This window comes from Chrysemys picta, chromosome 8, assembly GCF_011386835.1.
Source record: "Chrysemys picta bellii isolate R12L10 chromosome 8, ASM1138683v2, whole genome shotgun sequence".
Lineage (NCBI taxonomy): Eukaryota > Metazoa > Chordata > Testudines > Emydidae > Chrysemys > Chrysemys picta.
In genome coordinates, this window is record NC_088798.1 from 77145123 (window position 1) to 77173111 (window position 27989).

At 38.9% G+C, this 27989-nt stretch overlaps 1 protein-coding gene across 18 annotated transcripts in view; it reads left to right on the forward strand.

Moving 5' to 3' along the window:
* Positions 1 to 27989, forward strand: part of FBXW11 (F-box and WD repeat domain containing 11) — a 137718-nt gene that overhangs the window by 57796 nt on the left and 51933 nt on the right. For all 18 annotated transcript variants that reach the window (XM_005284091.5, XM_042850766.2, XM_005284094.5 and 15 more), the window contains 2 exons: positions 10792 to 10854; positions 13776 to 14001. In XM_005284091.5, the coding sequence (XP_005284148.1) occupies positions 10792 to 10854; positions 13776 to 14001 (289 nt within the window). The remainder of the gene's footprint in view (positions 1 to 10791; positions 10855 to 13775; positions 14002 to 27989) is intronic.

Genomic DNA, 27989 nt, shown 5'->3' on the forward strand with positions numbered 1-27989 from the left:
TTTTCATACACTTGAATTAAGACCTGTGCTTTAGTCATCTAAAAAACAAATGTCGAGGGCCTTGTGGGCCTATTTTCCTGTGCCTGATGGGAGCTCATTTCTGTGATCTTAGATGAGTTGGGGTTACTCAGCAAACACTCCTAAAGAGCTTGATTTTGTATTTTTTACTGAAAGATAAAAGACCATACTAAATTGGTGAGTGAATTTATAAATACAAAACATCTTGTAGTAATAAACTTTTCATCCCGCATAGATATTTTTGAAAACTCATGGCGATCGGGGGAGGTCCCAGATGACTGGAAAAAGGCTAATGTAGTGCCCATCTTTAAAAAAGGGAAGGAGGAGGATCCGGGGAACTACAGGCCAGTCAGCCTCACCTCAGTCCCTGGAAAAATCATGGAGCAGGTCCTCAAGGAATCAATTATGAAACATTTAGAGGAGAGGAAAGTGATCAGGAACAGTCAGCATGGATTCACGAAGGGGAAGTCGTGCCTGACTAACCTAATTGCCTTCTATGATGAGATAATTGGCTCTGTGGATGAGGGAAAAGCAGTGGATGTGTTATTCCTTGACTTTAGCAAAGCTTTTGATACGGTCTCCCACAGTATTCTTGCCGCCAAGTTAAAGAAGTATGGGCTGGATGAATGGACTGTAAGGTGGATAGAAAGCTGGCTAGATCGTCGGGCTCAACGGGTAGTGATCAATGGCTCCATGTCTAGTTGGCAGCCGGTTTCAAGCGGAGTGCCCCAAGGGTCGGTCCTGGGGCCGGTTTTGTTTAATATCTTTATTAATGATCTGGAGGATGGTGTGGACTGCACTCTCAACAAGTTTGCAGATGACACTAAACTAGGAGGCGTGGTAGATACACTAGAGGGTAGGGATCGGATACAGAGGGACCTAGACAAATTAGAGGATTGGGCCGAAAAAAACCTGATGAGGTTCAACAAGGACAAGTGCAGAGTCCTGCACTTAGGACGGAAGAATCCCATGCACTGCTACAGACTAGGGACCGAATGGCTAGGTAGCAGTTCTGCAGAAAAGGACCTAGGGGTCACAGTGGACGAGAAGCTGGATATGAGTCAACAGTGTGCTCTTGTTGCCAAGAAGGCTAACGGCATTTTGGGCTGTATAAGTAGGGGCATTGCCAGCAGATCGAGGAACGTGATCGTTCCCCTTTATTCGACATTGGTGAGGCCTCATCTGGAGTACTGTGTCCAGTTTTGGGCCCCACACTACAAGAAGGATGTGGAAAAATTGGAAAGAGTCCAGCGGAGGGCAACAAAAATGATTAGGGGTCTGGAGCACATGACTTCTGAGGAGAGGCTGAGGGAACTGGGATTGTTTAGTCTCCAGAAGAGAAGAATGAGGGGGGATTTGATAGCAGCCTTCAACTACCTGAAGGGGGGTTCCAAAGAGGATGGAGCTCGGCTGTTCTCAGTGGTGGCAGACGACAGAACAAGGAGCAATGGTCTCAAGTTGCAGTGGGGGAGGTCCAGGTTGGATATCAGGAAAAACTATTTCACTAGGAGGGTGGTGAAACACTGGAATGCGTTACCTAGTGAGGTGGTGGAGTCTCCTTCCTTGGAGGTTTTTAAGGCCCGGCTTGACAAAGCCCTGGCTGGGATGATTTAGCTGGGAATTGGTCCTGCTTTGAGCAGGGGGTTGGACTAGATGACCTCTTGAGGTCCCTTCCAACTCTGATATTCTATGATTCTATGATATTTAGTGTCTTCTAAATGAATATTTGAACCAGCCTACTATTGGTGGTTCGCACAACTGTCAGTCCACTAGGTTATTTGAACCATTTCTCCTATACTTAAAGCAACAGCAGCAGAAGCTATGAATATGCAGAACTGTAGTGATGGGCTCTGCATCTCTGGCTTGAAAAAATATATTTTGCTGTTGTGTTCTTTCCTAGAAAAAGCCAACATTAAAGTTGAAGTCAAGTGCTCAGAAGTTAAGAAATGCCAGAAGTAAGGTGGCCTTTGAAGTAAGGTGGGATAATCCCCATTTTACAGATGGAGACCTGAGGCACAGAGACTAAGGTTAAATTAGAACCTGTAAAACGTTTTATTGGTAACTTTTCCAGCGTCTTACAGAAGTGCTGTGGCAGAGGCAGGGTTACAATCCAGTTCTTGGGGTAGTATTTAACTGCCTTAACCAGAAGACTATCCTTTCTTTTCCAGCATTTCCCCTGCCCTGTTCACATTACACCTTCTAACTTCTGCAGCAAATGACGCAGGATTCCTACAGGCATCAGCCCAATACAGTACACAGTCCTGTGTCCATCCTTTGCACTAACATTGTAATCTTACTGCTCTTTTAACATAATGGTTTAAATGTAATTTCTTCATTTTTAAAAAAGCAGTAAATTGAAAAAAAAATCCTGTTTTCTGGAACCATATTGACTCTCATATGGGTCACACCTGGTTGGGAGCTTTAAATTGACAGCCCAGACCTCAGGCCAATGGAGTTACTGGTAGCAGTACTAGCTCTTATCCACTATGGGCTTGTCTACATTACTGGCTGGATCGATGGGCAGCGATCGATCCAGCGGGGGTCGATTTATCGTGTCTAGTTTAGACACGATAAATGGACTGCTGAGTGCTCTCCTGTTGACTCCGGTACTCCACCGGGGGAGAGGCGCAGGCGGCGTCAACAGGGGAGTGTTAGCCGTCGACTTACCACAGTGAAGACACCGCGGTAAGTAGATCTAAGTACATCAACTTCAGCTACATTATTCACATAGCTAAAGTTGCGTAACTTAGATTGATTCTCTCTCCCTCTCCACCTGGTGTAGACCAGGCCTATGGGGACCAACCACTAGAGGGAGATGGGATATTTTGCTAGTGGGGTTTTATGTCTCCCAAATTACCCCTTGTCCCCACACACATGGCACCTTCCACCCTCCCTCCCTGCCCACCCCTTTGCATTTGAGTCAGGCTGCTTCTTTCTTCCATGCTGCCTGAGTCTAGTGAGTCCACTTGCAGCCTGGTACTGCAGCAGCCCCTGGCAGACAAGCGGTTCAACTGAAGGGAATATGGTGTTCAGTCTATGTAGCTCAGGGATGGAGCATGCTCAGTCACTACCTGAGGATGAATCATGTGCAGTCCAATTGGCATATAGGAGCTGTGTGGGGATGGAGCATGCTCAGTGCAGATGGAATCTTTGGCGCCTCTAACCCTCTGCTGGTCATGTTAAAAACTGCAATTTTCAGGGTCTCATAACGGCCAAATTTCAGAGGATTTTCATGATGCCAGAATGCATGTCTAGGACACCAGCGTTGGCCCCCTGCTAAATTTCTGATTCCTGCTCTAAAGCATGGAGGTGTTAAAGCTACTCAGTTTAAACTGTTGTTTTTTTTAACATGGACAAATCATCTTTCCTAACCTCATTCTAGGAAATAGCTGAACCATTTTTTTGGAGACTTTCCATAAAACTTCAGACAAAGATACCTGACTTTAAAAACTTTTTAGCCAGAACAATTATTTTGGCAAAATTACGAACAATTGAAAACAGGATTTTGTGATTGGAAGTAGTAGGCAACCTTAAATTTAGGCATTGCTATCAGCACAATCTGTAATTACATACACAAAGCTATGTTACAAGAATGTTAAGGTTGCAAAGTCACACACTCAGTAGTTACGAAATGCCAGAATTATGTTTTGAAACACCTTTTTTCTGTCCCCTTGTGTATGGTATCATAATCTTTAATTACATGATTGCATTCTAGGTTTTTGTCTACAGGTCCCCGTCTCCATCTGTGCATGGGATGGATGGTGCTTAGGAAATATAGTGATTGTACAATATTTATCTACTTTATCCCTTGTGTGACACCATGCACGCTTTATTGTACACCATTGAAGCCTTGCAACATACACAATTATTAATTTCTTCATGAGCTTTTCTGTGGTGCTCATCACTGGAATATCTGAATGCAATATCGTTACCCTTGTTTTAGAGACAGGGACAGTTGAGTTCCAGCACTTCGGAAAATCAGATTCCAGGTATGTCAAGTTGAGTGCCCAGGAAATGCAGAAACAATGGCCACCTGAGAAAATGTTGATCTGTGTGTCTGCTTAGCATCACATAAGAAATCTGACAGGGTAAGGATTGTTTCTGGATGGCATCTGACTGCCTTAATCACGAGACTATCCTTTCTCTTCTTGTAGTCTCTTGCCCCATTCTCTTCTCTCCTTCCAACTTCCAGACCATTTGAGGCAGGTGTCCTACGGACAGTAGCCAGGTTCGCCCAACAACCCTAATTCATTCGCTGAGCCTGTGCGGCTTGTATAATGAATGAGGCAGGGGTCTGGTGGGAGAAAAAAACAAATAATAAAAGATTTTCATAATGCATACACACAACGGAGCTGAATTAAGGTTTCATGGACAACCTTAATTCTGAGATTTCTGAACTTCCAGGTATGAAACTTGCTAGGTGTCTAAAAAGGAAAAGGCATAAATTTGATTGTTCAGTTGCCATACACATCATGTGTCAGCATGATTTGAAATAAAACAGTGGATTGCCTATGCTTGAGCAGCCCCATTTTACAGGCAACACAGCTGATGATTGAGAGAGAGGTTGTTTGAGAGGCCGTGTGGATAGGTGAGTTGGATTTGGGTCTGTCATATTGGAGATCTGGGTTCTAGTTCTCAGTGGGGTATGAAGTCTTCCTCAAAAAGGATTGTGAGGGTTCAGAATTATTACTTCTAGTCAGAAGAAGTGAGCCTAGAACTCATGGTCTTCTGGTTTTCAGTGCAGGCCAAAGAATATTTTGATGGGGTGTAGCAACATTAGGATCTGTTTTTTCTGTGTCCTGCATGGAGTGAGTGCTATCTAAAATGCTGAAGTGAGGTGTACGCCAGCAGTGCTATAGATTGAGTGCTGCCCAAAATGGCACTTCCTTTACCCCAGGTGTATCTTTCTGTACATTTCAGAGTTCTGGGGGTGATGGAGCTCTTCAAAAATGTCACAAGTATGTCTGTAATATAAAGTGTCAGGAACCCTTAATACAGGGGTTTCTGCTATCCCTCTTACAATAAATTGGACTAATACTAACCATGTGGTTTAGATGAAGAGAAAAAGCAATGGTTAAACATAATTAAGATTTTGGAACACTTTATTTCTAATTATTTTAAAAAAAATTCGTCTTAGTGTGTTAATCTCGGGGAAAACAGGTTGGAAATCTATATGCAACTTTGACATATGTTGTGCAATATACACTAGAAAAATAGTATTTTCTTATGTAATAGGTACTTATGTTATGCCTACTCATATAATTACTTTTGTCACCAACAATGATTGATTATGGTTGGGATGATTTATATACCCAGGTATATAAAAGAAAATGGAAGATGTTCTGAAATCCTGATTACGTGTAATGATTGCTTTTTCTGTTAATCTATGCAACATGGTTAGTATTAGTCCAGTTGATTGTAAGGGGGATGGCAGAAACCCCCTGTATTAAGATTTCCTATCACATTGTTACAGACACTGTGAAATTTTTCCAAATGTACCTGGGAAGTGAATTGGCTTTAAAATTTTGGCACATTCCAAAAGTTCTATATTTAACTAAAATTCAGTTTTATGCTATAGTAGGTTTATAGTATAATTCATTACTGTGCTTTTCATCTGCATTGGTTTTTCGTTCTCCTTTTTCTGTTTTCTTCCCCTTCTCTGTATAATTTCCCTTTTTTCTCTCTCGTCTATAAACAACTCCAGTTGGTTAACTTTGTAATTTTATGGCATCCTCTTGTAGTTATACCAAGGGCACTCAGTTGCATGTTTCAGGGCATAAATTAATTGCTTCATGGGGCTGACGATGACTCTTGTATCCACCTATACTCAAAACATTGTTCAATTGGTTACATGCATTATGGGGATTTCACCAGTTTGTGAAGCATCTACTATTCCCACAGTCGGAATTTCTGGCTTGATGGGCAGTGGTCTAACCCACCTGTACAAAATTCTTTCCACTTATCTAGGAGTTGTAGATTTTATTGATAAGTTTTTATTAATGCTATTTAGGTTGTCAGCTTTGTGGGAAGGGAAGTATTTAAAATGTTCATAGTAAATTTCATAGAATTTGTCAAAATTTTCTAAAGCATGTTCATTTCAATGTTTCCTGTGCTTTTCTCTCATTATTTATGTTCCTCCTCTTCCTTTCCATATAATATTCTGTGGAGTTCTCACACCCATGAGACATCAAAGTTTTGCCTTCCAACTCAATAACACTTCCATTTCACCTGTCTCTCTTGTTCATTTGTACAGTTTGATCCTTAATGCTTAGCTGTGTGGAGCCCAGAACCTAAACAGTCAAGACATGCCCTAGGATACTTGCATGCTGTTGCAGTTTCTGCATTAGGGGCCTAGGGATCCATCTGAGATCTCAAGGCTCCACAAAGTTTCTGTAAGGATTGAAGACTATAGGAATTAAAGGGATAGATTGGAAAACTAGGAGTCAGAGCAGGGCAAGGAAGATCAGGATTATGAGGGAGGATGTAAGTATATGCTTTAACTCCCTATTGTGATAATTCCACCCGCATTCTAGTAATTTAACTAAAAGATTCATAGACAATACTATGCATATATTAATACTGGGATATTCTCTAGATTCCAAAGGAACTCAGTTGTATCATTACCACTGCCTATTAGTCCAATTAGTTAACACATTCCAATAGCAAACTTCTATGGATATAACGTATTAGCCAGTGCATTCTAAACTTCTGTCCTAATAGACCACGCACTGTTTATTTTTAACACCTACTAGCTGATTGAGTTGGATCCTAGAAATGTCCATGTAATTAGCTATCACATATTAAAAGTGTACTCTCCCTGGGCCCTACTAAAGTTTATTACATGTTAACTAACATTCCCATCACATACACATTTTTGTCCTAGATAAACTCTTATGGTGAATAGGCTGAAAAGTAAACAAACTGGTAGTGCGTCATTGAAGTGGGGAAAGGCTAAATATTAGCCAAGTGAAAATACAAAGTCAGGGAGAGAAAAACAAATTTATCTTTCTTTAAGACTGTATTACAAACTAATTGTTTTGAAGATGGCAGTATATTTAATTTACAGATCCTTTACAAGGACATCACTTACAGCATGCTCCACACTATACAAGAGACAGGTGTCAAGACAGTCTCTGCTCTGGGGAGTGTAAAGTCTAGAAGATTTATTATAACTATACTAATTTTATTTCTTGATTAAATGGCGCTGTAGAGCTACTGGTCCTTTTTTATGGAAGACAAGGAGTAAGTGAGCAGAGCAGCCTTTTAGGGCTTGGCTACCCTGGCACTTTATACCTCAATAAAGCCTCCCAGAGCGCTCTACCTTACTCCCCTTCCACACTGGCAAGGCACGTAGAGCACTCTGACTCCCTGGCTAGAGCGCTCCTGGTACTCCACTTGCAGGACTGTTGTGTATTGGCTGAGACGCCTTAGGGCCAGTGTGAACGAGGAGTTATCTGCAACGGCGTTTACTGAGTGAGTGAGAGAGAGGCAGGGGGGCTAGAGGGATCTGAACTTACAAGACAGCATGCTGACAAACTCTCAGCAATGTGAAAACCTACTCTCTCTCCCCCCACATAAAAACAACACACTCCACCCCACCCCCCTCATTTGAAAAGCATGTTGCAGCCACTTTAACGCTGGGATAGCTGCCCATAATCCACCGCTCCCAATGCTGCCGCAAATGTGGCCACGCCAGTGCGCTTGCAGCTGTCAGTGTGGACAGACTGGAGCGCTTTCCCTAGTGTGCTCTCCGAAGGCTGGTTTAACCCAGAGCGCTCTACAGCTGCAAGTGTAGCCAAGCCCTTAGTCACTGCTCATTTTTCTTGGTGGTAAGGGGAGTGAGGAAAAATGACCTCTCAGCTGTTTGTGTTGAGATGGGGAGGGAGCAAGAAGCAGAAAAGTAGTGGGAATCAAGTCCAGGTGGGATGGCAGCTCAGAATTGAATTATTTGGGGAAACAAGACTGATTCAAATATGCTGGACTTTTTGAGGGGAGTGGCAACATTTTATCTTTCACCTGGGTTGGTCTGCTGAATACACCAACCTCAAATCATCAGATTAAAAGAGCATTCAACCTCCTTTTCATTTCAGTTGTTTGTGGTCTGTTACCAGTGAGTTTTTTTTTACTATGCTATCATGTGAAACGAACTGTTCTTTTTTTATATTTATATTTCACCTTTAAAGGGAGATGATCTATACCAAGGGTAGGCAACCTATGGCATACGTGCCAAAGGCGGCACGCAAGCTGATTTTCAGTGGCACTCACACTGCCTGGGTCCTGGCCACCAGTCTGGGGGGCTCTGCATTTTAATTTAATTTTAAATGAAGCTTCTTAAACATTTAAAAAACCTTATTTACTTTACATACAACAATAGTTTAGTTCAGGAATCGGCAACCTTTGGCACGGGCTGGTTTGTTTACCTGCTGCGTCCATAGGTTCGGCCGATCGCGGCTCCCACTGGCCGCGGTTCGCCGCTCCAGGCCAATGGGGTTGCTGATCCCTGGTTTAGTTATATATTATAGACTTATAGAAAGAGACCTTCTAAAAACATTAAAATGTATTACTGGCATGCGAAACCTTAAATTAGAGTGATTAAATGAAGACTTGGCACACCACTTCTGAAAGGTTGCTGACCCCCGATCTATACTCTTCTTTAAACAGGTGCAACTAATTTATTCCATTGTTAGTAGTTCTTAGGCATTTGCACCTGTACTTCCTGCAGAATTTTCACTTGAATATTTTTGACTTTGTGTCGTTATCCTTGATAACTCACTGGGCTTTTGTTAGTCTTCCAGTATCACTTATTGGTATGAATGGGCAGAGTACCAGTAATTGTCGTCTCTTAATTCGTGCTCCTTCTGGATAGCTGTGCAGTAGCAAATAGAATCATGCATAAAAAGCGGTGTTTACATTGGTGACAGTGCTGCTGCGTTTAAAAACCAGATAACACAATTCCAACCAGATGATCATTTTAAAACATGAGGCAAAGGTGTGTAGCTTTTTCAAGTGTAATTGTGCTTAACATATGTATAAGTCACCTCAAAGAAATGTATGAAATTTTTAAATAAATATAAATAGAACTGCCTTTGTCTGTATTTGGACTCTTCTCCTCCACTTTTTGTTGTATTTGTCTCTGCTGCTTACATCATAAGCAGATGAGTTTGCTTTTTTTCTTCCAGGCATATTCCTCTGGCTGGCAATGTGCAGAACTTTCACAATGTAATTCTTCAAAAGTGATATGCCATTTCTCTGTAACAGGAAGCCAGGCAGGAGGGACTCAAATATGTTTTAGAGGGAAGCTCTACAGTTAACAGGGGGGTCAGTGAGTATAGCTTTATGGGTAATGCTGTTTTATTTTTCTAATAAGCTTCCTCTTTTGAAATAAAGCTGCTTTCTGTGATTCACTATTATCACATGACAAAAACTGTGGAGGAGGGGGGAAGGGTGGTAAATGTGAGTTCAGAACACAGCTAGTACCCTGGAAGGGGGAGTCGGCTCCTAAGCAGTTGTGTGTACAGTTTCTATCAGAGTGAGCTCATAATGGAGAGAGCCCCCCCCCACCCCCCAAAAGGGCAGGGAAGCAAGATAAAATATACAAGCAAGAGTGGGTATAAGACTCATCTTAATTCTACTTTTTCCTCCAGAACAAGTGATATATAAAGGAGAAGGAAAGAGGGATAACATCAAAATATACACATCTGTATAAATATCTGTAATTTTCATTTTTTAAAAATACACAGCTTTCCCTGACAGCCCCTTTGCCAATCCGTTATCAATTGGCCAATTTCTTATAGGTATGAGTGATGGAGGGGAGGAGAGGGAATGGGTATGTAGGGTGAGTCCAGTGAATACTGATTGCAGAGGTATGAGGAGAAGCATTGAGTAAGTTGGGATTCATGAGTTTGATTGGTGGAGAGAATGCATGACTGTTTCAGTTTTAGTGGCAGAATCGAGTGAGTGAATGTGGGCAGGTAGTGGAGAAAAGGTGTGAACTCGGGGAAAAGGAAAGCTCGAGGGGAGAATGGAGCATGGATGTTGAGGGAGGCGGATGTCAGGTTTTCCATAAAAAAAAAATGGAAGGGAAGAAAACAGGAGAAAGTGAAAAGGGAAAGAGAAGTTTGAAGTGAGATACATACTGGTAAAGATGGAAGTGAAAAAGCTATCAGAATTCTTGAAAGGAAAATAGAAGTAAAGGGAAATGGCAGGTTCCAAATCTCTTGGGACATTAAGAACTGTAAATGGCAATCAGCTACAAAGTAGTCTGTAGGGAACAATCCTACACTGACTTAGTGGGCTGGATGACTTGATAGGTCTTTTATGTCCTATTACATGTATAAGAAGGTGTACTGACTGTTTTTTTCACCCTAGATGTATGTATTTTGACTTCACATCAGAAGCTGCTTGTTTAATCACTTCAGCAATTTTCCTGTTCACCTGAGGGAGTTTAATTCTAATTAATTAATGGATTTATTTCCCATTGAGATGATCATTAAAAAGGCTAGATGAGAGCCTGTTGATGGAAATTGAAGAGGGGTCAGAAATGGAATTATCTTTACTGTAAATGGAATCAGTGAACATACTCTAGTTCATTGGAAATCTTAACATTTATGGTATCTAGATTTGTGACTAGAAATTTCTTGTATTGTTCAATAGGAAAATAATGTTTTATCTTTTTGGGATGTGCTTTTCAAAATGTTTGCACAGGCATGGAATTGCCACAAAATTTAAACACATGCAGAGGAAAATTAAAATAATATTTCTGTTTTTTCCTAGAACACATCAGTAATGGAGGATCAGAATGAAGATGAATCTCCAAAGAAAAATACCCTATGGCAGGTATGACTGAGGTGCCCAAGGGAAGGCAGTAAATGATATATAGATAGTCGGCATTATTTTCAATATTTCTGCCTTTGAGAAAGCTTGCTCCTGCAAATTGAATGTCCCACTTATGCATAGTAGACTTGATGCCATCATATATTTAGCTCAGAGTGGAGTCCTCAGGTAGAAGATGACAGTGATGGACAATTTATACATGACATGTTCTTTCCAGTTTTTTAAAACTTTTTTCACTCTACCTTGACATGAGACAATTTCATCATCAAAACATGCATTACAGTACAAATTCATAAAATAGAGACATAGTGCAATGGCCATAAATGGAAAGAACAAGGTCTAGCACTGCCCTACCAATGCAAGAAAACTGACCGTTGTTGAAATATGCATAACAGATATTGTTCTCTAGAGGAAGGTGAGTGTGTATTCCAAGCTTACTGCCTTTACGCTCTGAAACACAGTTCCTTCCTGACTCTGGATTTAATTTGATCAGTTATTGCCAGATGGTAATCAGTCATCTCTTCTGAGAAGTTTAACCTGCTATATGGAATGCGGCTTAGACTAGAGTTGACTCTAAAACAAGGAGGAAGTCTTGTGTAAAGGCAGTCACATGGTCTCTGCCTGAGACCAATAATCCGTAAATCTATGGATTTATTTCAGAGTAAAATAAGCAGTCAAAATTGCCTGTCCATAAAATCTTGTCCTTTTTAAAAAACAGATTATAGGGCAACTTTTCCTTGTGTGCTGATGTTTTGATATTTAAATGGTCATCTCCCTAGCTATGAACTTTACTCCCTATACAAGCGGAATAATCCAAAAGATGGTGTAGTGTATAACTATTGTCATGTATAAAGAAGAGGTAGATGAATAAAATATGGAATGTCAGTAACAAATGCTTCTTGAGACATTGCTGCTCAAACCTTAACCTTTTAGACCTGGTCACAGACCACATGTGCAGAAACTTTACGCTTTTTTTCTGTGAAAAAGTAAAGGGAAGAGGAAGAAAATCTTTGAGATATGTGCGGCTGCTTGGTTACATGCTCCCCTTCAATTCTGTTCTCTTTATTTTTCTGGGTGGTGTTTGTAGCCATGTTTGTATCAAATTTTCCCTGAAAGCATTTGGGGCTACAAGCAATCCCTTACTTGTTTAGTTCTTTCCTCCCTTATGTTTACTACCTGTGCAATTTTGGTGTCTTGCAAATTTGAGCTTTGCTCAACTTGTACACCAGAGCAACACCCAGCAAAGAAAGGCATGAAACAACCACTCTGCTGGTTTAAGTGGTATTTATTCTTTAGTTTCAAGAGGCTTTTGGAAACTTAAGGAATCCTGGAGCAAACTGAAATTAGCAGTAAGTATCACTTCTTTTCCTACAAACTCTGCAGACCTACCTTGAAATGCTCTGTGGATCAATTTGCACATCTAAGGGTATGTCGACACAGTCAACGTTAAAGTGCAGCTGCGGCAACACTTCAGTGTGGCTGTGTAGTCGCAAGCACTGGGTGACAGCTTTCCCAGCGCTGTAATAAAACCACCTCTGTCAGGGGAATAGCTACCAGTGCTGGGAGCATGGCTCACAGCGCTGTAGCACTATCTACACTGCCACTTTACAGCACTGAAACTTGCATCGCTCGGGGGGGGGGGGGGTGTTTTTTCACACCCCAGAGTGAAGAAAGTTTCAGTGCTGTAAGTGGCAGTGTATACAAGGCCTAAGTGTCTGCATATAGCATAGTGGATTAATGCATAACTGTTTTAGATCTGGAAGCTCTAGTCTCACATTTTCAGGGTACAAGTGACACTTAGCCTGATGTCAGTATACTATTGTTCCTAGTGGAGCTGTCCTGTTTCTTGCTATCACTCTTCCTGCCTAAACTCCAGAATGTCTTGTCATCCTATAATAGTGCTTATTATGTGATTCAAACACTAGATGGTGGTGTATGCACAGTGATGGTTAGAAATTCTTACCAATTATTGAGAATGTTTGGTACCAAGAAGTATCATGGAAGTAGGCAGTATGGCCTTGAACTCTTTCTTCTATTCTTGAGTGAAAGAATAGAGATTGGAGGGGAGGGATAGCTCAGTGGTTTGAGCATTGGCCTGCTAAACCCAGGGTTGTGAGTTCAATCCTTGAGGGGGCCACTTAGGGATCTAGGGCAAAATCAGTACTTGGTCCTGCTAGTCAAGGCAGGGGGCTGGACTTGATGATCTTTCAAGGTCCCTTCCAGTTCTAGGAGATAGGATATCTCCATTAATTAATTATTATTAAAAATTTAACTTCTGTAGTGGTGTGTCATCCATGGCGAGATCTCTTACGGCACCCAAGTGGAAAATTAAAAACCAAGGTCCCATTTAATGGTCCTAGGTGTTGGCATTTGGACACCCTCAGGTGGCAGGAGTGGACTGTTGTTAAGGAAAGGATCTATAATTTACAAATTCCTGTCAGTTTTCAATGATGGGGCAAGAAATGGGCAGTACAACTTTTAATTTTATATTTCTAATTATTATCAGCATTGTGTTTTTCCTGATTTGTGTTGTATAATTACATCCATTAAAACCAATGGAAGTTGTGGAAGGAATACAGCAGTAGAAAGTAATGATGTGAATAAGAGCCTTCCCACTATGTTGAATGATCACTTCAATATTTCTGTAAATAATTGTAAATGGGAAGAGATTTTTAGTTTTTCAGTGTAATTGATCATTTATAATTATATAAGAAAACAAATTCCAGTAATCTCATCTATGAAAGCAGAATGTTGAAGTTAATCTTTTTGCATAGATGATCGCTTTTATTATAGACTTTAAAATTTCATTCTGCTAAGATGCACTTCCTTGCATTCTCAGCCCCTTTTTCAGAGTTCAAATTACTCTTACCTGACTCTGCATGCTGATATTTAAGTATTAACTATTTTATCTTTTCTAAAAATAGATAAGTAATGGAACTTCATCCGTGATAGTCTCAAGGAAGCGACCATCGGAAGGAAACTACGAAAAGGAAAAAGACTTGTGTATTAAATATTTTGACCAGTGGTCTGAATCAGATCAGGTTGAATTTGTGGAACACCTTATTTCACGAATGTGTCACTATCAGCATGGACATATTAACTCTTATTTGAAGCCCATGTTACAACGGGACTTCATCACTGCTTTACCAGGTAACAAACGTATCTATAAGAATTGGAGATAAGTGTGTATTTTGCTATAGAGAAATGTAGATTATAAATAGTGTATATTTTTCTGGACAGCCACCATATTTTTATTTTCTCCCATTGGGTAAATACATACTAGAATAACTTGTCAGCCATTTCTGTGATTAATTGAACTGGCCACTGGATGCCAGTATTGTTCCACATAAATACAGTTTAACTAGTATGTTTTAAAGAGCAGTCTGTTTTACTTGGATCTGAATTATTGTAAAAGTTGCTTCTCAATTGCAAACTTCATCCTAGATTTCTTTTCCATACCAAACCCTCTAATGTAGAAAATACCATTAGCCTTCATGGCTTTGATTTGTGAAGCCTATATTGCATTTTTTGTTTTGTCCTAGGTTTCTCACATATTTTTTAAAAGTGAACTGAAATCTTAAATCTGTCTGCTTTGATAAACTAGTCTAGACATCTGGGCTTTCTTGCTACTGACTTAATCAAAAAAAATTAATTGTAAAATTTTTATACAGTTCAAGTTTGGTTCTTTCTTCAGTATTTTGTATATTAGCAGACTGTTCATACCTGTGCATACTTTATGCAAGTCCAAAAGAGGATGGAGCACTACTGTTCCAGGTGCATATAATCCCTTTAGCTTTAGACTTTTTTCTGCTTGGCAGGCAACTTATATTTCACAGTTGCCTGAGCAAGAGCTACAAGGATTGGTTGGTTTCCTGGTTTGTGTTCTGATTTCTGATAGTGAGAGGCATCTACCTTTTTAAAAAAATATATACATTCAGCATGTGGTGATTTATAATAATAATAATAATAATAATACATAAAAAAAGTAGATACAATAGAACCACTGCAGGATATGTTGGATATGAGAAAAACCACTTGTCTTTTAGGAATTCAAGAAACCACCTGATGGAGGGGTCCCTAATAGTTGATGGTGTTTAACAGTAGTTAATGAAACATTGAAACACTGTCCAGAACCTGGTCTACCCAGCCATTGGAAAAGGCTGCTAATTTAAATCCAGGCCGTTATGATGAAATTGACACAAGTCAGTCAAATAAATTTGCTTCAAATGCTCTGTTAGTATAAGGTTAGGAGTTGCTCTACCTAATATCTGTCAGTTTTCTTTCTTTGTAATCTTGCTCCTCTCCTAGCCTTTCACATTCTCCTGTCTTCCCTTATTGGTATATTCTCTCTCCCTTGTTTGCTTTGACCATCTGTTGTTCTGTCCTCTGCATTGAGCAGTCATAGAAACAATAGCTAGAATACCAGATTGTTATGCACATCATTGTACTTATTGTTTGTCAGATGACACCAGCACAACACACCATGTTTTCTGATGTTTGAATCAAACAGGCCTGAGCTACTGAGAAACTGATAGTGACAGGCAGCTGATTGAATTGATGCAGTGCTGAGGGGGCAAATCTGTCAGAGCTGGATGACCATAAGAACTCAAGCAGCGCTATTCTTGTTTTCCTTCTGTCTATCCTTTTCCCAACTAAAATTGTAACTGCTTCCCTCTAGGCATGCAGGATATTGTTAAGACCTCAGCACCTCTGGGAAACCTGAAAACCTAGTAAGGGACACCATAGAAACTGAAAGGAAAGGAGACGAGAAAAAAGACGCTAGGAGCCAATGATGTATTATGAGATGGAATCTAGTTTTGATTATAAACATTCATGTTGGTATTTTACTTAGTTACTTATACATAATTCACTTATTTCAAATCTTCATATAAGGGTTCACTACCAAACTGGTGGTGGTTTGTATTGCAGTAGTGGCTAACAGTCCCATTTGAGATTGGTGCCTCATTGTACATACACAACAGTAAGAAACAGTCCCTATCCTAAATCATTTGCAGTCTTGAGACAAGACAAAGGGATGAAAAAACAAGTAGTATCCCCATTTTACAAATGGGGAGCAAAGCAGTGAAACCAACCAGGTACATGTCAGTTTCACTCTGCTGTTGCCTAAATTTTTTTTCCACTGGGCAGAGAATTTTCTACTTGTCCCAGAGGTGCCAGCTCATATTTAAAGTGGACGCCATTCCAACAGACCAGGTGAGGGTCTGGGCTTCAGCAGTTGCGGACAAAGTGGGAGTGAAGGAAAAAAAGGGAAATTAAAAAACTGGACAAGAAAAAAATACAGAAGGAAAAAAGGTAGACTATGAAGGGAAGGGGGAAAGATGAGATCAATATTATGAGAAGTTAGCTTTATACAAGATGTTTCAATCTAATTTAATTGTGGGTTGCTTCTTTCCAGTGAATTTCCTAGCTTTTTCTGCAGAAATGACCCCGCTCAGCTTTTAGATACTATAGATCTCCTGCCCCAGTCTCCTTTTTTAAAGTGGATATCTGCTTTCTATTTTCCTGGGAGATATTTAAAAAGTGTGCAACTTCAAAATCAGGCCTGTCTGGTCAAGGCATTTATACAGTGTGGTCTTCAGTTAAGAAAGTGGATTTTTGAACACAAGTTTGAGTTTGCAGCTGCTTTATCTTGAACTTCAGTGTAGAATCTAGATATCTATTACCAAGATTTGTAATGATCCATATCACTTATTCATATAAAAGAGTCCTATAAGTCCTCATATTTACATATACACATTTATATTTATTATATATATTATATTAAATACATTGATGATTTAAAATGTTTGCTGCCAGCAGCTTTTATTGTCAATAAAACAATGTACTTAAAAAAAAATCTTCCTATCAGGCAAATATTGACCATGTGAGCATGAAAATTAATGTACATTTTGGATTCAGACTTCTGTTGGAAAATGTTTGACATTTTCAGAAAATAAAGGTGGCAATTACATTCAAAAATGTTAATAAAATGCTAACTTCAAGTCCTGTTTGAAGATAACATTCCTCTAAGGAGTTCAGTGTCTCCACACACAGTGATCAGCTTTGCATGGTTGCTCTTTTGTTCAAAAAATGATTGTTGATGTTTCTGACAGCTGTAATGCAGACATGACATTGAATGAAGCAGCTTTATGGTACAGTATTAATTGGGCTTGTCCTAGGTTTTAGCTTTCTTTTAGTGTGATTGGAGAAAATCTCATTTTTTTTAATGTATTTATTTTTAGCTACAGCATAAACACTGAAAGCTTTATTGGAAAAAAATAGGGTTGTTTTCCTTCTTGACCTTGAATTTGGCCTTCCTTTCATCCTGTCAAATCATTTTTGTATATTTCATTCACTATAAGCTTCTTATACAAAGTGTGTTTTGTCATGCACAGGAAAACACTATCTTTTTAATCTAGCAAACTTTCCTTTTTGAAAGGATATCAGAATAAATATTGGGGAATACTAGAAGAAATGTTTTTATACTAAATATATATGGAGGCGGAGCGGAAATGTTCACTTAGAGGAATCTAATGGAGGTGGCATAGATGATGATAGAGAATACCCACCCCAGATATATTGACACAAATGTTGGCATCCTCTAGCTTTGTAAAAGACAGGTTTGACATAATCCACACCATGAATCATTAAAGATCTGGTTATTAACGATATTTAGGCACCACACCTGAATACCTTTAAAAAGCTGATCCTAAATTTTTAGGACTGTTTTAACTTTGTCATGTAGAAATGTATTCTCTATATGTAAAGGGTTTTTACTAGCTAATGAAAGAGTTTTTTTTTTTTTTTTTTTTTTTTAAATTTCATGGCTTAAACGCAGGTTTATTTTACTCTTGTGTATTGTGAAAATGCCTAGAATTGTGATTTTTATTTTACCCAGCTTTTCTGGAGATATTTTAAAAATTGTGTACTAGGTATTTGTATATAGTATTTGTCTGGCATCTGTGCAAACATACTTTATTGTTCTATCACTGTGTGAAGATTCTTATCCACTCATTCATTAAGAACAACTTGCCATTTTAAAATTGACTAGTTTTTGCTTATTAGAGCCCCAATCCTGCAGATTTCAGTGTGTGAGCAGATCCCTACATCCAAAAAGATCTCCACTGAAATTGTGGAACACGTGGTGCACAAGGGTTTGTTTTGTGCATTGTAACTTGCAGGATCAGAGTGTATATGCTAATTACTCTGTGTATGTTAAAATATAGATTCTTCTTTATGCAATGTTCCAGTTGTAACATTTTACATTGCTATTCCTTATGCTTTATAGTTAGAGGTAAGGATGTTGGCTTAGAGAGCTGCAATTATGAGATCTTGCCACACCTGAACCTGTGGTATGTGAAAGCTATTGATTCTAACCATTTTAACACTTTCTGCAAGATATAAACTGTATGGCATTGTTCAATGCTAGGGCATATATTGTATGATGTTTATTTTCCTTTAAGACAAATTTTATTTTTATCCTCATTCTTGGAGACAGATTAATTCCATAAGAATTTAAGACATTAATTCCTTTATTTCTGTAATTATTTTAAAATAGGAAGTTACTATACTGAATACTTGTCAATTAAAGTCTTTAACTTTTTGCAATTTGTAGTAGACTAAAAGTCAGAAATAACAAATACAAAATATTCATTTTTATCTTGTTTAATTTACCCAAACAAGTCAAACTAAGTTCAGACCTCTTTGAAACTTTTAGTCTTTCTAATCACTTATGAATGACTTTCATAATAGAAGTTAATCAGATCAATTGCAAACATTGCCATTTTGGTTTCAGTTGTACAGGAAATGGATTAAAAAAGGCAGAATTGCATAAGGGATTTAGAGAAATTATTTGAAATTTATTACAATTTCTCTTGTACCTAGATACCAGAGTATATGGAGTGAATAGCTTGAAATAAGTATTTAAAATTATTCTGGGTCTGTGATGTGCATGTTCAGATCTTCAGAACATAGTTTGCGGTGCACAGCATCTTTTGTAAACCTTTGATCTCTGGGAAGAGCTGTAGCAAAAGGCCCACTGAAAATTAAGCATATCAAAAAGGGCAAGTGTGCACCCTTGTCTCATCCATGTTTGTAAGGGAAGGCTTTCTTGCACTAGGGTTTGGATTAAAATGAATACATTTAACAGAATTAAGGCCTAAGATGGAACTGACCGTTCATGTTGAGTGGAATGGTCTGCTTATAGAAACATTCTTTGCATCCAGAATGTTGCTGCTGTGGAGAGATGAGAATAAGTTAAACAAAGATGCACAATAATTTAACCTCTGTGCCAAATGCTTTTGGGTTCTGATTTAATCGTTTGAAAAACACATCTATACTAGAATGCTCACCAGACATTACAAATAAGCTGTGCTACACTTAGGATAAGGAACATTTGGTTGATCATGTTACATATGGATACATTTTCAGAGTCCCCCAAAGGGTTTTTACCTCTACTTGTCACTCAGTATTTGTTTTCTGTAAAGATATCCATCATACCCACCCAGCTCTTGGTTGTGACCAAGTTAGAAATTCTCCAGGTTCAAAATTCTAAAGCTGTTGGCTCAAGGAGACGTCTTGCATCAGTCCAGCAATAGAATGTAGAAATTCGTTGTGCTCCAACTGCCATTAGAAAATCACTAGGCATATACATTTAGTCTGGAAAACAGAAGACAGAGGGACATAACAGTTTTCAAGTACATAAAAGGTTGTTACAAGGAGGAGGGAGAAAAATTGTTCTTCCTAACATCTGAGGATAGGACAAGAAGCAATGGGTTTAAATTGCAGCAAGGGAAGTTTAGGTTGGATGTTAGGAAAAACTTAGGTTGGATGTTAGGAGGGGGTGCGGGCTCTGGGGTGGAGCTGGGGATGAGGGGTTGGGGGTACAGGAGGATGCTCCGGGCTGGGACCAAGGTATGGTTAAGCACTGGAACAAATTGCCTAGCGAGGTTGAGGAATCTCCCTCATTGGAGATTTTTAAGAGCAGGTTAGACAAACACCTGTCAGGGATGGTCTAGAAAATACTTAGTCCTGCCATGAGTGCAGGGGACTGGATTAGATGACCTCTCGAGGTCCCTTCCAGTCCTATGATTCTATGATTTCAGTTGGCTGTTTGCGCCTGTTTGAAATCTGAGCCATGCTGCAAGTCACAGTGATGTACAGTTGGGACCTTGTTGCTCATGTATCACTATATCCATTATATTTAATGGGCAAATGCAAAAATGATAACCTGAAGTGGGGAGAAGTTTAAGAAGACATTAAAAATTCTACAACTACTTTTCCTCCCTTTTCTGCTCAGGTGTTCTTGAACTGAAACACTGTATATGCCCTTACAGTTCAGTATAACTTTTGGGGGGATGTTGGCGGGGTTAACAAAATGCTTACCGTAAAAACTAAGTTTGTCATCCGGAACTGCATGTTACTAAATGGGAAGTAGGTGCCAATTGCGAAAAGTAAAACTGGTGGGAAAGCTCAAACTACCCTTTGGTTTTGACTGAAAAGGTGATGCTCTTTAAAAATAAAATTTTAAAAATAGCCCTGTTTGAAATCACCTTTTCAGTCAAAACCAGAGTTGCTTGTTCTCTCTCAAGTGGTGTTAACTGTTTGGTTATCACGGGCTGTGAGCAGGTCTCAGTATCTCCTTAGCTCAGAGGGCCGGATGCGGTCCCTGGGCCGTAGTTTGCCCACCCCTTCCTTAGCTGCTTCCTCTCTGAGCAAGATTGGAAAGATAGAAAATAATACTGAAGAAACTAAAGCAATTTTTGAGTTTTTAAACAAATACATTGTGTCCTAATGTGGATTACTTTCCACAAATCATCCTTTAGTATGGAAGCGTGGAAGAGATTTCAGGCCATGACCTGCACTGTTTAATTAAAATATTTGTAATTCTTAAAACTCTCAGTTGTGATTTATAAAAGATAATTCATCCTGAATGGATAGAGATGAAAAGATGTGTGGGGAAGTGAGTGGCTGGAGTTGGAGGAATGAGAGGTTGAAAGTGGCAGTTTTAAACTGCTCCCTCACCCTAAGGAGCCAAGCTGCATTGTGGCTATTTCAGTCTCTTAATTGGGAACTGCTCAGTATTCCGAATTTAACTCACTTTATCTACAAATTGACTATTGGTTGACAAACCGCTACTGAAAGATCAGATGGGGGCTCAGATAGTTCACAGAACTTGCTTTGAAAGAGTGGAGGGGGAACACTAGTAAAAATAACATTCAAATTGGTAGAGTATTTAACTTTTTCCCTATTTTCTCATTTTACAAGGAGGTATCCATAGAGGAAGGAGATATTGCATAAACCCCCATGAAACTACTTTTTACGTTTTATAAATGAACCATATTGTCACATGGGGGGACACACTACAAGTGTCCTGCAGTGACAAGAAACACCTCTATCCACTGGGAAGGGAAGCTCATATTCATTTGCTTCATTACTTCTAGTTGTAAGAGTCCTGACTAAGCTGAGCAGAAGACAAGGGTTCTGCAGTCTCATTAGTCTCCTGCTGACCAAGATGCATGTGTAGCCATATTTGATCACACAGAACTGGGGAACTTCTACATTCCAGCCTGGAATTGCTCTCCCTATTTGCATGGCTTCTGAGAGACTAAAAGCTGATAGGCTTGTTTCTGAGAAGGTGTATTGAGTTCTTGCTGCACAGGCATCTATAAGTGGAATGTACACATTCAAATGGAAATGAATGGATAACTTTACATGTCCCGGATAAACTGCTTGAATACATTCCTCATCTCTTATCCTGTTAGATTCCTTCACTGAGTGAGGTAATATCTTTTATTGGATCAGCTTTTGTTGCTGAGAGAAAGAGAAGCTTTTGAGCCACACAGAGCTCTTCTTCAGGTCTCTGTCAGAAGTTGACCCATCGTGTGTGTCTCATATCCTGAGACTGACACTGCTACAACTACACTGCATCCTTCACTGCGTGTCCTCGCTCTTATCCTTGCATGAATATGTCAAAAGGTTTAGTTAATTAAAAAGAAATCTAAACAAACTCATCTGTAATGGGATGATGGAATCTTTACAAAATTTATAGAAGCAACTTTTTGGCCATTGTGCTTGTGAACTCAGTTTTTGGACATGGAAGACCATTTTTCCAGGTGATAGTGACAAACTTTCAGTGAGCTTCAGGCTCCAACTTTATGCTAAGCTGTTGAGTGCTATGAACACCATTTCAGGTGGCATTAGTTACTGCTGATATTTTTTCATGCTTGCATGCCTGTCTTAGCTACGTCAACAATCTAATCTATTTTCATCCAGGGAGTGTAAATAAATTTCATCCACTCTGGTGTAAAATAAATTTACTACAATCATACTTCAACTCTCTCCCACACAAATCTTTATTTTTACTAACCATGGTACGTACACTTTGTTTACACTTTATACTGCTTGCAGTTTCTTACTGATGTTGCATGTGGTTTCATAGAGAAATCATTAGAGCTTTGTCATTTGTTGAGTGTCTTTAAAGAAAGGATAATTACTTGTAATTGTTCTGCTTAAAATACACATTCAAAAAGATTATCCATTTCCCACCCACCTTTCTGTAGAACTGAAGATTTGTTGTAGTTTCGTTGTTGTGAAGAGGCTGGTGCTTCACACCCCCTGCTGGATGCAGTGGCTTTTTAGTACTTTGAGATTGTCTTAAATTTCATTTGTATGCAGGTGCACAGAATGATCTGTCTGAGGTATACCTTTTGTCTCTTGAAGGATGTGCATTATGTCGGACAGGATCATGCAGTTAAACTAGAAAGTGCTAGTTTACTTTCTGGATCTTAACTAAACTGTGTTAAGGCTTGATGAATTTCTCTGTAAAGAGTGATTAGGGCAGGGAGATTGATGTGTGGTGCTGCTGCTTCAGTGATGAAAATTTAGAAATATCAGGAAAACATGTAGTTAAGTATGTAGTGCATGAATAACTCGCATATAAAAGTTCCAGGCAGCTTGCTCTGAGCTGTTATAAATTAATACCATATTTGGCTAAAACTGTGTTAAAAGATAACTCTTAAAAATTACCTGTTTTTGAAAATAACTTGTCTGAAAGAATTAAGCTCCCTTTTTCAGACTTCAAAGGGAGAAGTTTAAGTAGTATTTGCTTGGTACTGTCCATTCTGAATTTTACACCTGTGCGAATGCAAGGAAAATGGAAAATGTTTGCGGTCTCTGGCTTCCTTTCTCTTCAGTGGAAAAAGTGATAATTATGGTATGCTTTTCAAAAAGCAGTGGTAGAATGTTTAGTCTACAGGGTTTTTTCTTACAGGGTTAGGTTGTGGTTAGTAAGTACTGTTATTAAAGGAAAAACGGTATATCATTCAAACTAAAGGCAAACCCTTACTACTTCACAAAGGTGATAGGATATTGCCAGAGACTGTCAAATCAGTTTTGTTGCAAATACCATGTTACTTGCCTTTTACAGTTTTCAGACTCATTAAGAAAAGCTTTGGATTCTTCTAAATATGCTGACCATGTTTCTTTTAGTATGTCAAATATTATTTGTACTAAGTAGACATTAATTCATAATAAAAGGTAATTTAGTTGTAAGAGTAATTGATTTCACCTTTGTGCCTTAATTAATAAAGGTTAAATGAAAGTTAAATGAATTTTACGATACTTTGCATTTTCTTATGCAAATCATGGATTTTTTTTAGTCAGCTTGCAACTTCGACCTTTGTAATAATATCTTATGTTGCCTTTGCCTAGAAAAATAAGGTTCCTTCTGCAGCTGTTTTGTATGTAAAAAAGCTGTACACTGTATTGAGCAAGTAAAATCCTGCCAAAGTTCTTTGAAATTTGTTTCTAAAATAACAAAAATCTGTGCAGTCTCATGATCTAAGCTACTGTTTCATATCCAGCTTTAGTCAGTTGCATGGAATTGACATCCCGCATTTGGGTTTCATTTTCATACAAAGTGATATTTACACACTGAGCTTTGAAATCTCTCTGGATTTTAATTGTTTTAATTTATTATTGAAATTAAACCAAACCTTCATCTGGTACCTATAATCACCAGCAGCTGTACCTTTTCACTGTTTTATATAAAACTACCAGAACACTCTCTGAGGGGGGTGATGTTATTGTTTTGTTTCTCTGAAAAGTATACTAATAAATGCTAGACATGCTTATTAAGGAAAATGTTTAGTTTATGGCTTCTTTCAGTTCCAAGTGTGTTTTTAAATATATAAACAGACATGAAGTATAAAATGTGTATTTGTAGCCTTTTGATGGTATTCTGGATCTGAACTACATATTTTTTTTAAAATGAGTTGAGTGAGAGATTCCTGCTTAGTGTCTGAGGTACTTATAAATGGCCTGTCATAGTAGCTAGGCTTTGGACATGTTACTGCTGAATTCATTTGGATAAAGCGCACATTTCCACATTTTTAGTTTGATTTGATATAAGTAAATGTGGACATCACATTTATGATGTGAATTACCTGTAGAAAATTGAAGAATCAAGAAGGCATACTGGGCAAAACATTTCTGGGTAATTACACTCTACAGGTGGTTTTCCAGAGTGAAAGCTTGATGTGTTTCGATAATACCAAAGAAATACTGCAGTTCTTTTCTCCTTCTTAAAAAGGAGCATTTTTTCTTAATATGAGTTAATTGAGTTTAATTGTAACATCAGTAACAGTTAATCAGTAAACTCTTATTTGTATCTAGTTTAATTTAATAGTAGATCCATAGGTCACAACACTACGTTTTATTGGTATTGGTCTATTAATACAAACCTTTGGTGTGTTGCAGCTGTGTGCTTTCAGTCACCTGAAATGTGGATTAATGGACCATGAAAGATGCATCAGTGTCTTAATTCTGCTGTTGGAGAGATGGTAGCTGGTTGGATCTAGCTTCCATTCTGACACCTTATTTTAACTTCTTTAACTTTGGATTGAAAAATAGTTTTGATCTAATTAATACCACAACTACTCTGCAAAAGAGCAATTCTTGTTAAGTCTGAATAAAATTAACCAACTGTGTTTTCAAGTACAAGTTAGTCATTTAAAAAAAGTTGTCTAACATTTGTGTCTTAGCTCCAAAATAACTTGTTACTGCCCCTTCAAACTCTTTGTGTAGTCAAATCTTCATGAAAACTCATGTTGTCTAAAGTTATGATTGGACTAAAATATTAGAAATGTATGGATAGTTTGGATCCTGCTTCTATTGAGATAAATAATTTTTTTGCCTCTGACTTCAGTGGTAGTAGGATTGCACGCTGTATGCAAGAGCATCGTCCCCCGAGTGTTCATTTTGCAGTATAGGAAACGTGGGCTTGGGGTGATATCACTGCAACTGTTTACAATCAATTCATGTATGAAAGTTCTCTCTAAGCTATAATGGCTAGAAACTTATTTGTTTAAAATGAAACTTAGATGTTGCAGAAGATAACACCAACTTGGTGCACCCATGCCCAGGTTGCAGCCAGAGGTTCCATCAAAAGGCTGTCTATTGGCTTTTTTCTGTAGTTCAAAATTTAAAATCCTAGAATATTAGGGTTGGAAGAGACCTCAGGAGATCATCTAGTCCAATCCCCTGCTCAAAGCAGGGCCAACACCAACTAAATCATCCCAGCCAGGGCTTTGTCAAGCCGGGCCTTAAAAACTTCTAAGGAAGGAGATTCCACCACCTCCCTAGGTAACCCATTCCAGTGCTTCACCATCCTCCTAGTGAAATAGTGTTTCCTAATATCCAACCTAGACATCCCCCACTGCAACTTGAGACCATTGCTTCTTGTTCTGTCATCGGCCACCACTGAGAACAGCCAAGCTCCATCCTCTTTGGAACCCCCCTTCAGGTAGTTGAAGGCTGCTATCAAATACCCCCTCACTCTTCTCTTCTGCAGACTAAATAACCCCAATTCCCTCAGCCTATCCTCGTAAGTCATGTACCCCAGCTCCCTAATCATTTTCGTTGCCCTCAGCTGGAGACTCTCCAATTTGTCCACATCCCCTCTGTAGTAGGGGGACGAAAACTCGACACAATACTCCAGGTGTGGCCTCACCTGTGCCGAATAGAGGGGAATAATCACTTCCTTAGATGTGCTGGCAATGCTCTTACTAATACAGCCCAATATGCTGTTGGCCTTCTTGGCAACAAGGGCACACTGCTGACTCATATCCAGCTTCTTGTCCGCTGTAATCCCCAGTCCTTTTCTGCTGAACTGCTGCTTAGCCAGTCGGTCCCCAGCCTATAGAGGTGCATGGGATTCTTCCTTCCTAAGTGCAGGACTCTGCACTTGTCCTTGTTGAATCTCATCAGATTTCTTTTGGCCCAATCCTCCAGTTTGTCTGGGTCACTCTGGATCCTATCCCTACCCTCCAGCATAACTACCTCTCCTCCCAGTTTAGTGTCATCTGCGAACTTGCTGATGGTGCAACTCATCCCATCATCAATAAAGATGTTGAACAAAACCACCTTCAGGACCAACCTGGGGCACTCCACTGCCAACTAGACACTGAGCCATTGATCACTACCCATTGAGCCCAACAATCTAGCCAGCTTTCTGTTCACCTTATAGTCCGTTCATCCAATCCATACTTCTTTAACTTGCTGGCAAGAATACTGTGGAAGATGGTATCAAAAGCTTTGCTAAAGTCAAGATATTTCAGGCTGTCTGATTTTTAGGGTTATATTTCTTTGACCAGTGGAATGTGTTGAAACTTTTGAATAATTTAAGCATTTTTGAGATTAAAACTTAAAATTTCAGGAAGGAGACATTTTTTATGAAGCTTATAATGATTTTGTGTTTTTTTTCTATCCATTGAAATCTCATTACTCTACCAAATTTGAAATGTTAAGTAGCTTTGGACACTGACTTTTACAAGTGACAATTTTCAAAGGTTCAGATTTTTTTTAAATCACCATTATTTGAAAACTAGGCATGAGTTTCCATCATTCAAGTTGAAACATTTAAAAATGGAGAGATGGAAAGATGGTTTCCTTACTACCATTTCATCAGCTCACTTCACTCGGATTTAATAATCGAATTATCTATTAATCACACTGAATTTTTTTTAAAAAGTCTTGCTTTCACAAGAAAATGCAATTAGAAGAAATTGCAAAACCGAAAACATTGTTTTTAAAAAGTTAAAATTGCTAAATATAATGTAAATATGACATCACTTAAAAACCCCAAGTGATTAAAAGAAATGTCCAAAGACCTCACAAATGTCTACCTAAATAATTTACATAAATAAACATGTATTCTAATAAAGTACAAGGAAATCCATATTTCATCACTACATAACAAACTTACCTATGATCAAAATGCTGTTCCATCTTTAACCTCAAAATTTAAACCCAACACATTCATCTGAAAGCATATGCTTTCAGAACCTGACATGCTTCTGCAACCCCATTCTCTGGGTGTCTCTAAACTTCTGACTGTTAGAAACTCGTACTGGATGATGAGATGCATCACTCAATAAATTGCCCTGTTCTGTTCATTCCCTCTGAAGCATCTGGCACTACCCATTGCTGGAAGACAGGATACCGGGCCAGATGGACCATTGGTCTGGCCCAGTATGACCATTCTTATATTCTTATAAGAAAGGGGTCTAGAGGTTATAGTGGACCACAAGTTAAATATGAGTCAACAGTGTGATGCTATTGCAAAAAAAGCAAACATGATTCTGGGATGCATTAACAGGTGAGCAAGACACAAGAAGTCATTCTTCTGCTCTACTCTGCGCTGGTTAGGCCTCAACTGGAGTATTGTGTCCAGTTCTGGGCACCGCATTTCAAGAAAGATGTGGAGAAATTGGAGTGGGTCCAGAGAAGAGCAACAAGAATGATTAAAGGTCTAGAGAACATGACCTATGAAGGAAGGCTGAAAGAATTGGGTTTGTTTAGTTTGGAAAAAAGAAGACTGAGAGGGGTCATGATAGCAGTTTTCAGGTATCTAAAAGGGTGTCATAAGGAGGAGGGAGAAAACTTGTTCACCTTAGCCTCTAAGGATAGAACAAGAAGCAATGGGCTTAAACTACAGCAAGGGAGGTTTAGGTTGGACATTAGGAAAAAGTTCCTGTCAGGGTGGTTAAACACTGGAATAAATTGCCTAGGGAGGTTGTGGAATCTCCATCTCTGGAGATATTTAAGAGTAGGTTAGATAAATGTCTATCAGGGATGGT